We start from the raw sequence: 10,552 nt of genomic DNA, 5'->3' as shown, positions 1-10,552 counted from the left end.
GAGCCGTTTTTGTGATTTTGTTTTAGAGTGAATCTCTTCAGCATCATCTAGACTCATCCAAACCAGTGATACAGCCCTCTATCCGCATATTCACTGGCTCATGGAGCCACACCTGAATCCTGGGTCTATTTTGTAAATATCTGAAGATGAGGTTGATGGGCTGCACCATCACCTTCTGCACTTTCTGGCCCTGGCCACGGCACAACATGGCAGAATCTCACAAAGACCACCCATTTTTACAAGTTTTGTGGATTTATTCAACTCAGTTTTTTTCTACTCACAGTCAATTGTTACAGATCTTAGCAGATTCCACTTCAGGTGATACTGGATTACTATTTTCTCAACTTCTTTGAAAACATCCTTGCCTGTACTTGTTTTACATAGACTATTTATAGAGGCTAATTCTTCAGCTACTTCAAACTTGGTACTGATCATCTAATAAGTATCAATAACTGATCCGTATCGGTAACTTCAAGAGCCAAGGAAAACTACTCAAAACCACTGCCTTGTTCTTTAATGGCTACTGATGCTGCTTCCAAAGTCCAGGTCAACAACTTTTCTCTGGACACATTTCTTCCATGGATACAGTCAAATCCAATTTAGTTAATGCTCCATTGGCAAATGGCTTTCTGTATAGCACATGCGCTTTGGTTATAACCTCATTTTACTTTTTAAAATCTGTAAATAAATTCTGCTTTGATAAGATACTCTGCTTTAAGTTTTCTTGTTTTTCATTACTTGCCCATGAGTTGGGAATACTGTGATATGTACTTAATCTCAGTGCTTCATTTTGCGGTCATGTTCTGGGCAAGAGGTCCAGCTGCATGTGCCAAAGGTTACACAGCTGGTGACAGAAAGAGTCTATGGTCCCACTGCTCCATCACACAGCTTCCCTCAGTGGTAACAATAAACCAGTGCCTCTATTTCATTCCTAATAGAGAATAATCTGCACCTAGTTCGGGGCTTCTGATGATCATTAGGATCAAGTCAGCACATAAATGAAATGCAATCATTCTTATCCCTCCCTAATAATTATATCTGTATGCCCTGGGTTCTGAAGCCCAACTAAAAATTAAATTATAGGCAAATTTCTTACTAGACAACAGTGAGAGGAGGTGAAAATGCTCTGTCAAGTATTAGAAGAACATCTGACCTGTCCCAAAGGTAAAAGCTAAAGAGCAACCTAGCAACAAACGAACGGGTGGGAGGTGGGAGTCTGAGGCTAATACAAGGGCAATGCCAGGGGCAGGACACAGACATGAAGTCTGCATCAGATCTACCTGACAAAAAGAAGGTAAACGTGAAAGAAAATAACAAAGGTAGCAGCTATGAGACCACGCTATTTCAGGTGTTTAGACGGCATTATTACCAGAGTCATTTAGTCAAAAGTTAGTTTTCAGGGTAAGGTGGAAAGGGAGACTTCTACCAAGGACACAGCTTCAAAACCTAAAACAGAATTTCATTGAACTTAAAGTTTCTTATTTTCCCTAAATTTAACTATACATAGTTTTCATAATAGATAACTTTCTCTAGGTTGGTAAAAATTTAAACAAATGATAGATAAAGACTATAAACAGATGCTACTCTACCATGGGGGGGTGGGGGAGGTGGGGAGGATCAAACTTAGAACCTCTCCTTCCTAAGGGTGAAAGTGATGAAAATATGATTTTTCCAATGCATTTGAAACTCTCCAGGAAATCGTTTTAAAAGACTTCCCGGGTCAGAGAATTCTTTAATTTTCCCAAGTTATTTGATAAGAGCTTAGTATTTGAAAGTAATCAGTGTTTACGATCTACCCACTCATTAAGAAAAACTACAGAGTTACTGAACATACTTAGGAAAACAACATATAAGGTAAAAAGTATTCATCTAAGTAATGAATGCTCCATAGCTAAAAGAAATGACCTAACTTGGCCAGATGCAGTAGCTCACGCCTGTAATCCCGGCACTCTGGGGGGCTGAGACAGGTGGAGTGCTTGAGCTCACAGGTTCGAGACCAGCTTGAGCCAGAGTGAAACCCTATCTCTAAAAATAGCTAGGCTTTGTGGCAGGCACCTATAGTCCCAGCTGGTAGGAGGCTGAGGCAAGAGAATCGCTTACACCCAAGAGTTTGAGGTTGCTGTGAGCTATGATGCTACAGCACTATACCAAGGACAACAAAGTGGGATTTTGTCTCAAAAAAAAAAGAAAGAAAGAAAAAGAAATGACCTAACTTGTCCAGCTTTTTCAAATATTTGAGTCCTGCAGAATTAATAAGAACTTCAATGAAATCTATGCCTCTAGGGTGGTGCCTGTGGCTCAAAAGGGTAGGACGCTGGCCCCATAAGCCGGAGGTGGCAGGTTCAAACCCAGCCCCGGCAGGGGGGAAAAAAAAAGAAAAAGAAAACACTGGAAATCTATGCCTCTAATAACGTATAAAAAAGTTCAGAAAGCCTTGTATTATTCAAATACTCAGATAAAGCCAATAGAAGATAATTTAAAATTATATAGCTCACACTAGTTTTCATTCCTATCAGAAAAGCTGAAAAACTCTAAAACAGAGTATAATTCTTTAATTCATTAACAACTATTTTCTAAATAAGATTTGTTTCCAGGTTCGGCGCCTGTGGCTCAAGCAGCTAAGGCGCCAGCCACATACACCTAAGGTGGCGGGTTCGAATCCCCAGCCCAGGCCCGCCAAACAACAATGATCGCTGCAACCAAAAAATGGCCAGGCGTTGTGGTGGGTGCCTGTAGTCCCAGCTACTTGAGAGGCTGAGGCAGGAGACTCGCTTGAGCCCAGGAGTTGGAGGTTGCTGTGAGCGTAATGCCAAGGCACTCTACCCAGGGGGATAGCCTGAGGCTCCGTCTCAAAAAAAAAAACAAAACAACAAAAAAAAAGATTTGTTTTCAAAAACTTTCTCTGTCTTCAGGCACACACTCACCAAATAAGGAAAGCGTTTTAACATATACAACCAATCAGATGAGCATTTAAATGTTTCATTTGTCTTCTGAGCTTTGATGAGATGCCACTCTACTTTTTTAAATCATTTTTTTCTCTTTTTTTAATAGAATTAGTTTTGCTATGTTGCCCAAGGTGGACTTGAACTCCTGGGCTCAAGTGACCATCCTACCTCAGCCTCTTGGGTAACCAGGACTACAGGGATGGCACCCTATGAAACTATTGATATTTACCTAAAGGGAATGTGATAAAGCCTTCATGTGGAGAGGGACCTTGTCTCCTTGTTTGGTTCATTTCCAGTATTTGGAATGGAGTTTGTTTGGCACACAGGAGGCAATATTTGTTGAGTTAAGTCAACGGATTACACCTGTGTGTTCCTGGCTTTGGCGTACTGGGGAAAAGCAGATGCTGTACACCAAAACTGGCTCGGCCAGATGGGGTGTAGAAGATTTTTGGAAGCTCTGTGAAAATCACTGCTATAGCTGATTCAATAGCTAACACCGACAACGTTATTACTTGTATGAGGCACTGATGCATAAAAAAGTACGTTCACTTTAGCAATTAATTACTGAGCATTAAGTTTCATTGTCACACGTCTTACGAAACTGCTCAAATTTGTTACTGAGAACAGTCATCTCTTTCACTAATTCCCTTCCTTCTGATCACTCCTCAGCTTACCGAGCCCCAACATGGCTCTGGCCCAGATGCTCAAGCAGAAAGGATCTTGAACAGTCTTCACCCTGGCTAACCTGTCCCCTGTCCTCCCTGAGCTTCCTGTCACACTGACGCTCCTGCTGTGGTGCTGCTTTGGCTTTGCCAGTTTCTTCCCTGCCTGGCACACACGTGTGTGAGTTACTGAGCCTTTGCCTAGTTCTCTTCCCAGCTTCCCTTTCCTCTTTCTGGGCACTTTCATCTTCTCCGATGGCTTCAGGTAATATCATTTTTGCCTACAACTCTCTTCTCTCTTTGGAGCCCCAGTCCCAACAGCCTGCTGGGTATCTTTCTGCTACCTGAAATTCAACGTAACCAAAATGAAAATGATCCTGATTCTTCAGCCCGAGCTTCCCCCCCCACCATGTTCCCTGGCAGCAATACAACCATTCACCCAGCGAGCATGTCAGAAATTTTGGGGCCATGCTGCCACCTCACTCCCTCTTCCTCACCCAATCTTTCATTTTGCTCGTTCTAACTCCCAATTTTTTCCAGAACCATCTTCTTCTTTCCCTGACCACTGGTGACAGTCCTCCAGTGAAGCTTGTTTTCTCCTCTAGACTTATGTCCACCCTTGCTCTCTCCAATCCAGACTGATCTTTCAAAAATGAAAAGGATACTTTGTCTAAAACCATCCAGTGACATCACATTGTTTTTAGGACAAATCCCAAAATTCTGAACAGAGTCTACAGAACCTGGATGATGTCATCTGGGTCTCCTATCTCCAGACTTTTCCAGTGCCACTCATATCACCACCATCTCTCTCTCTCTCTCTCTCTCATATCACCACCATCTCTCTCTCTCTCTTTTTTTTGGTTGCAGCTGTTGTTTCTAGCAGGCCCAGGCTGGGCTTGAACCTGCCAGCATTGGTGTATGTGGCTGGCACCCTACTCACTGAACTACAGGCACTGAGCCTCACCACCATGTCCTTTTTTTTTTGAGACAGAGCCTCAAGCTGTCACCCTGGGTAGAGTTCTGTGGCATCACAGCTCACAGCAATCCCCAACTCCTGGGCTCAAGCGATTCTCTTGCCTCCGCCTCCCAAATAGCTGGGACTACAGGTGCCTGCCACAACGCCCAGCTATTTTTTGGTTGCAGCCATCATTGTTGTTTTGTGGGGCCGGGACGGATTTGAACCCGCCAGCTCAGGTGTATGTGGCTGGTGCTTTAGCGGCTTGAGCCATAGGCACCGAGCCTCACCACCATGTCTTAATAGGCTATTTAATAAATCAAACAATAAAGAAGTCAGTAGGAATGTAAAATGTGCACACTGTGAAAATCCTCAAAAATAAAAACAAAAAAATCTCTTTATGAGAAAAGTAGCAGCAGATATTAACAAATGGAAGAATACACCAAGCTTGTAGCTGAGAAGAATTAACATTGTCAAACTGTCTATACTTCCCAAAGTAATCTACAGATTCAATGCAATCCCCATTAACATACCATCAGCATACTTTAAAGATTTGGAAAAACTAATTCTTTGTTTTGTATGGAACCAGAAGAAATCCCGAAGAAATAGCCAAGGCAATTCTTAGTAATAAAAACAAAGCCAGGGGCATCACCCGACCACACTTTCAGCTATACTACAAGGCCATAGTGATCAAAACAGCATAGTATTAGCACAAAAGTAGAAACATTCACATTTGGAACCAAATACAAAACCATGAGATGAAACTAACCTCTTATAGCCACTTGATCTTTGATAAACCAAACAAGAACATATACTGGGGAAAAGAATCCCTATTCGATAAATAGTGCTGGGAGAACTGGATAACTACATGTAAAAGACTGAAACTGGACCCTCACCTCTCACCACTTTCAAAAAATTGATTCAAAATGGATAAAAGGTTTAAATCTAAGGTATGAAACAATAAAAATCCTCGAAGAAAGTGTGGAGAAAACGTGAAGTTATGGGCCTGGGGAAAAATTTTATGAAGATAACTTCCATGGCAATTGCAACAACAAAAATAAACAAATGGGACTTAATTAAACTAAAAAGCTTCTGTACAGCTAAGGAAACAACAACCAAAGCAAATAGACAACCTTTGGAATGAATGGTAAAAGATACCTGCATATTATGAATCGAACAAATACTTGATAACTAGGATCTACAAAGAACTCAAATTAATCAACAAAAAAAGAGCAAACAATCCCATATCACTGGGCAAGAGATATGAACAGACCTTCTCAAAGACAGACAAATGGCTAACAAATATATGAGAAAATACTCATCATCCCTAATTATCAGAGAAATGCAAAGCAAAACTACCTGAGATACCACCTAACCCCAGTAAGAATGGCCCATATCTCAAAGTCTCAAAGCTGCAGATGCTGCCGTGGTTGTGGAGAGAATGGAACACTTTCACACTGCTGGTGGGACTGCAAACTAATACAACCTTTTTGGAATGAAGTATGGAGAATCCTCAAAGAACTCAAATTAGACTACCCATTTGATATTGTAATCCCATTACTGGGCATCTACCCAGAAGAAAATAAATCCTTTTATCATAAGGACATTTGCACTAGACTGTTTATCACAGGCTCAGTTTACAATCACCAAAACATGGAAACAACCTAAATGCCCATTGACCCAGGAATGGATTAACAAGCTGTGGTATATGTATACCATGGAATACTATTTAGCCACTAAAAAGATGGAGACTTTACATCTTTTGCATTAACCTGGATGGAGGTAGAACACCTTCTTAGTAAAGCATCACAAGAATGGAGAAGCAAGAATCCAATGTGCTCAATTCTAATATCAAGGCAGTAGATAAGCTAATACCAAGAGGGGGTTGGGGAATGAGCAAGTGGAGAGAGAGGAGGAGGAAGGAGAATGGGGGGTCATGGTGTATGGCACGCCTCTTGGAGGGGTGGGATACAATTATGAGAGGGACTTTATCTAACAAATGCAATCAGTGTAACCTAATTCTATGTACCCTCAATGAATCTCAAACAATAAAAAAATATAAAATACACCTTATTAAAAAAAACCTCTTTAGATGTTACAAATCAAATGACTTTTGTTCGTAATTTAAAGCCAGTCCTTATTATTCATATTTATCAGAAGTTGTTCTGAAATACTGTGTGTTACTATGAGGCTACAGTTTATCACTTTGGAAGCGAAATTGGAACTCAAATTGAAAAGATGCTATTCTTCTCAGAGAATGAAGTCACTAGACTTTTGTAAGATTCCAAAAGTTCCCAGGATTTTCCAGCCCAATAAAAAAAAACTAATGAGGCTTTAGCACATTAGGATCTAGATTTTTATTTTGCCAAGTGGAGCTATTAAAGCAAATCCCACACACATATACCTCTACCACTATTTTATTTTTAAAAAGAACATTTTAATAACAACAAAAATTAGAAGTCCATAAAATTAGAATAAAGGCTAACATTCTAAATAAGTAATTTTAGTTTTATGCCCTTATTATTATTATTATGTTTTTTTGAGACAGAGTCTCACTATGTTGCCCTGGGTAGAGTGCTGTGACATCAAAGCTCATGGCAACCTCAAACTCTTGGGCTTAAGTGATTCTCTTGTCTCAGCCTCCCAAGTAGCCAGAACTATAGGCACACACTGCAATGCCTGGCTATTTTTTATTGCGGTTGTCATTGTTTTAGATGGCCCAGCTTCCCAAACTGACACTAAATTTTGACAACCACTGTTCTAGACAACCACTATTCATGGAGAAGCTGTTGATTCTTCTTGTTCTGAAAACAGTTATTAAAATACTTTTGCTAGAAAAAGTATTGAGGAAGAAAAGGGCAGTAGTCCCTGACATCTAAAACTACTTTGAGGTTTATAGCTAGACTTCGATATTATTACACAAGCTGGTCTGACACTCAAGTAACATCTATTCTCTTAGACATAAACAATCTCAGAAAACCCCCACTTCAGATAAGGTTATTTTGAGACACCATACAGTGAGACAAAGTAATGACACTTCATGATTTTGTCTAAGCACAGACAAAGAACAAGGGCATTGTGCAACCCACAAAATACCAAATACTTCCTCCTCTTGCAAAATTAATGACTGTTAACTTCTTTACCCAATCACAGAATTGCCCCACTTTTTAGAAGCAGCCTATCTAAAGCTAACCCATGATTCCTGACCTACCCTCAGATCACACAACCACAGCTCAATTTCTGTCATAGGTTTTGTCCTAACCCATGGTTGCTCATGGTGTGCATTCCACCTTGCCTCAAAAAATACTAACCCCAATTTTGAATGAAGGGCACTGGCAGTATCAAAGTACTGACTTCTTTAAAATTCCCATAATGGCTGGGTGCATGGTTCACACCTGTAATCCTAACAGTTTGGGAGGCTGAAGTGAGAAGACTGCCAAGGTCCAGAGTTCCAGACCAACCTAAGCAAGAGCCAGACCCTTGTCTCTACTAAAAATAGAAAAAAATTAGCTGGGCATGATGGCTCAGGCCTGTACTCCCAGCTACTTGGGAAGATCACTTGAGCCCAGGAATTGGGAGGCTTCAGTGAGCTATGGTGACTGCACTCTAGTCCAGACGCAGAGCAAGACCCTGTCTCAAAATAGTAATAATCATTTCCATAGTACCAACTACTTGGTGCAAATTAATTCCCTTCCCATACCAAAGCAATTTTTTTCCTTACAGCCTTTCAATACTGTATACATGTATATACTGGGTATTTTTCTATTATGTACTATTACTATGTATATACTATTCTGCTTTTATCTGCTTAACATTATGATGATTTTTAATGGCTTAATAATATTCCACCATGATTTTATTCTTCAAGCATTTCTCCTTATAGAAATAAAAAGAGGAGAATGTACATCCTGCTAACACTTTCAGTATTCTACCTAAGCTGGTTCAAAACCATTTTCATCTAGCCTCAGGTCAGCTGCACCCAGGTTCCCGTTTAGCCCATCTGTTGGCAAAGACATAAGTAGTCTTATTGCTTTTAAAGACACGAATTATGAAAGAGCACTGGGCGTCAAGAGGCTTTAGGAATGTTTCATAAACAATACTGTAACCTCTGGCTAAAGATTTTGTCCCTTAGGTCTACTTCCTTGTCTCTCACTGTCTCTTGCATTGAGGAAGTCTCGCTTGTGGGAAAGAGCCACGGGACAGGCGTTCCCATGACTCTGGAGTAGAGGTTACCAGGGGGGACCATGCCGGAGCCAACCAGCTCTGGGGCCGCTTGCCACCACCCAGGCTTGGGACCAATCGCCTTTCCTAGGGCCCAGCAGAATCCTCCGCTGGAACTTCAGGAGAAAACACCTGGCCATCAAGCAGTCTGTCCCTTGATTGAGCAAAGCACACAAACAGACCGGAACATTTTAGTTAAACACTTCAAAATCCAACAACCTGGAACAGGTTGTTCAAGTACAATCACTCAAAGATGAGGATATACAAATCACACCCAGCCATTCCGAACAGATCAGGATTTCTCTAAAAGGTGTTCTAGTTCCAGTCAGTATCGAAACCAACCGCGGATGGGGTCCACCAGCACGCTTTGCGCCCACGCCCCTGTGCGTGCAGGAAACTACAGCCCCAGAGGGGATGCTGCCCCGGGCCCCGCCACACCTGCGCCAGCATCTGCGCCTGCACCTGCACGCCCCACTCCGCGCCGGCCTCGGCTCACTTACCGGCGGTGCGTGTTGCGCCACTGTATAGGTGACGGCAGCAGTCAGCAGGACCAAGCGGAGGTGAGTCTGGCCCAGCATCTCTCCAGTGCCGATGCCGCTCCGCTGAGCGCGAGAACCACCTGTGGCCGGCGAAGGCCGCGCCCCGGCCACCGCGTGACCTGCGACCCGGGACCGCACCACTTGGGGCTGGTGGGGGGGGAAGAGGGACTAAGCCGAAGGGAGAGGACGGGACTTTCAGTGTCGTAGAAGGGGTGGTGGGTAGAGGGAACCTTCTGGGCTGCAGAAGAAACCCGCAGACCGAGAGTCAGCCCTCGCGCTGAGAGCGTAGGGTTGTCCCCCCCCCCGCCCGGGCAGTGGTTGGGCCGAACCATAGCCCCGCCCCTCGGGGGCGGGGAAACTTTCTACCCTCGGCCCAGCCAGAGGAGGTCACCGGGGAGCGCGCGCTGGGCGCGTGGGGCGGGGCGCGCTGAGGAGAATGCGGGAGAGACAGGGGCGCCTCCCGGGGGCTGTCGCTGCTGCTGCCCCTGGGCAGCGTCCCGGAGCCGCGAGGTCTGCGCGGGGGCCGCTCAGTGCCTACTGCCCACGAAACGGACCTGAAGAGTCTCCACGCGCGAGGTAGCATCCGCTCTTGACCTATGTTTGCCCTTTGTGGGAAACTCACCCCGACCTGGGGTCACGGGACAAGGTTCAGCTTGAGTGACCGGGATGGGGATGGGGTGGGGGGGCCTAATGTAGTCCCCTTGACGCGCCACCCCATCAGGTTCTGGCAAATTAACTGACAAGTCACAGAGCTGAGGCTCCCGCTACTGGCGTTTAGACTCGGGCGGAATGACCCGGGAGACCAGGCTGACCTTGTCCCACTTTTGTACGCGGCGGTCGGGCGGAACTGAACTCGAGCGGGCCGGAGGGTCGCGCGGGCGCGGGCGCGGGCGCGGGCAGACTGAGGGGCGCTCGCCCGCCTTCCGTGCGATGGATGCAGGGACGCTGTCCAGTTATTAAAAGTCCCACAGGAAATCTTGCCCTCTGGTTGCACTTCCTGATTGAGCCTCTCACATCCCAAGCACTATTCTTTTAATGTTTCGATATAACTGGGAACACTATCCCTAAAAACTATATATATATATAAAATATGTATGACGATTTTATTATATATGTTTTATTATGTGTAATTTTTTTGCGCACGCATGCAAGAGGAAAAAAAGGAGACTGAGAAAGAAGAAAATTACAGTTTTGTCCATTTGCATTACTTTTTTTTTTTTTTTTTGAGAC

At 43.7% G+C, this 10,552-nt stretch overlaps 1 protein-coding gene across 1 annotated transcript in view; it reads right to left on the bottom strand.

The window, feature by feature from the left end:
• The window catches only part of ASAH1 (N-acylsphingosine amidohydrolase 1), a 31,208-nt gene extending 21,845 nt beyond the window's left edge, over positions 1 to 9,363 (bottom strand). Inside the window, exon 1 of the mRNA XM_012810025.2 lies at positions 9,284 to 9,363. Within this exon, the coding sequence (XP_012665479.1) occupies positions 9,284 to 9,361 (78 nt within the window). The 5' untranslated portion in view covers positions 9,362 to 9,363. The remainder of the gene's footprint in view (positions 1 to 9,283) is intronic.
• Positions 9,364 to 10,552: the final 1,189 nt, after the last annotated feature.

This window comes from Otolemur garnettii, unplaced genomic scaffold (assembly GCF_000181295.1).
Source record: "Otolemur garnettii isolate 467f Iridium unplaced genomic scaffold, OtoGar3 scaffold00121, whole genome shotgun sequence".
NCBI classification, from domain to species: Eukaryota; Metazoa; Chordata; class Mammalia; order Primates; family Galagidae; genus Otolemur; species Otolemur garnettii.
This window is presented reverse-complemented; position numbering and strand designations above follow the sequence as displayed.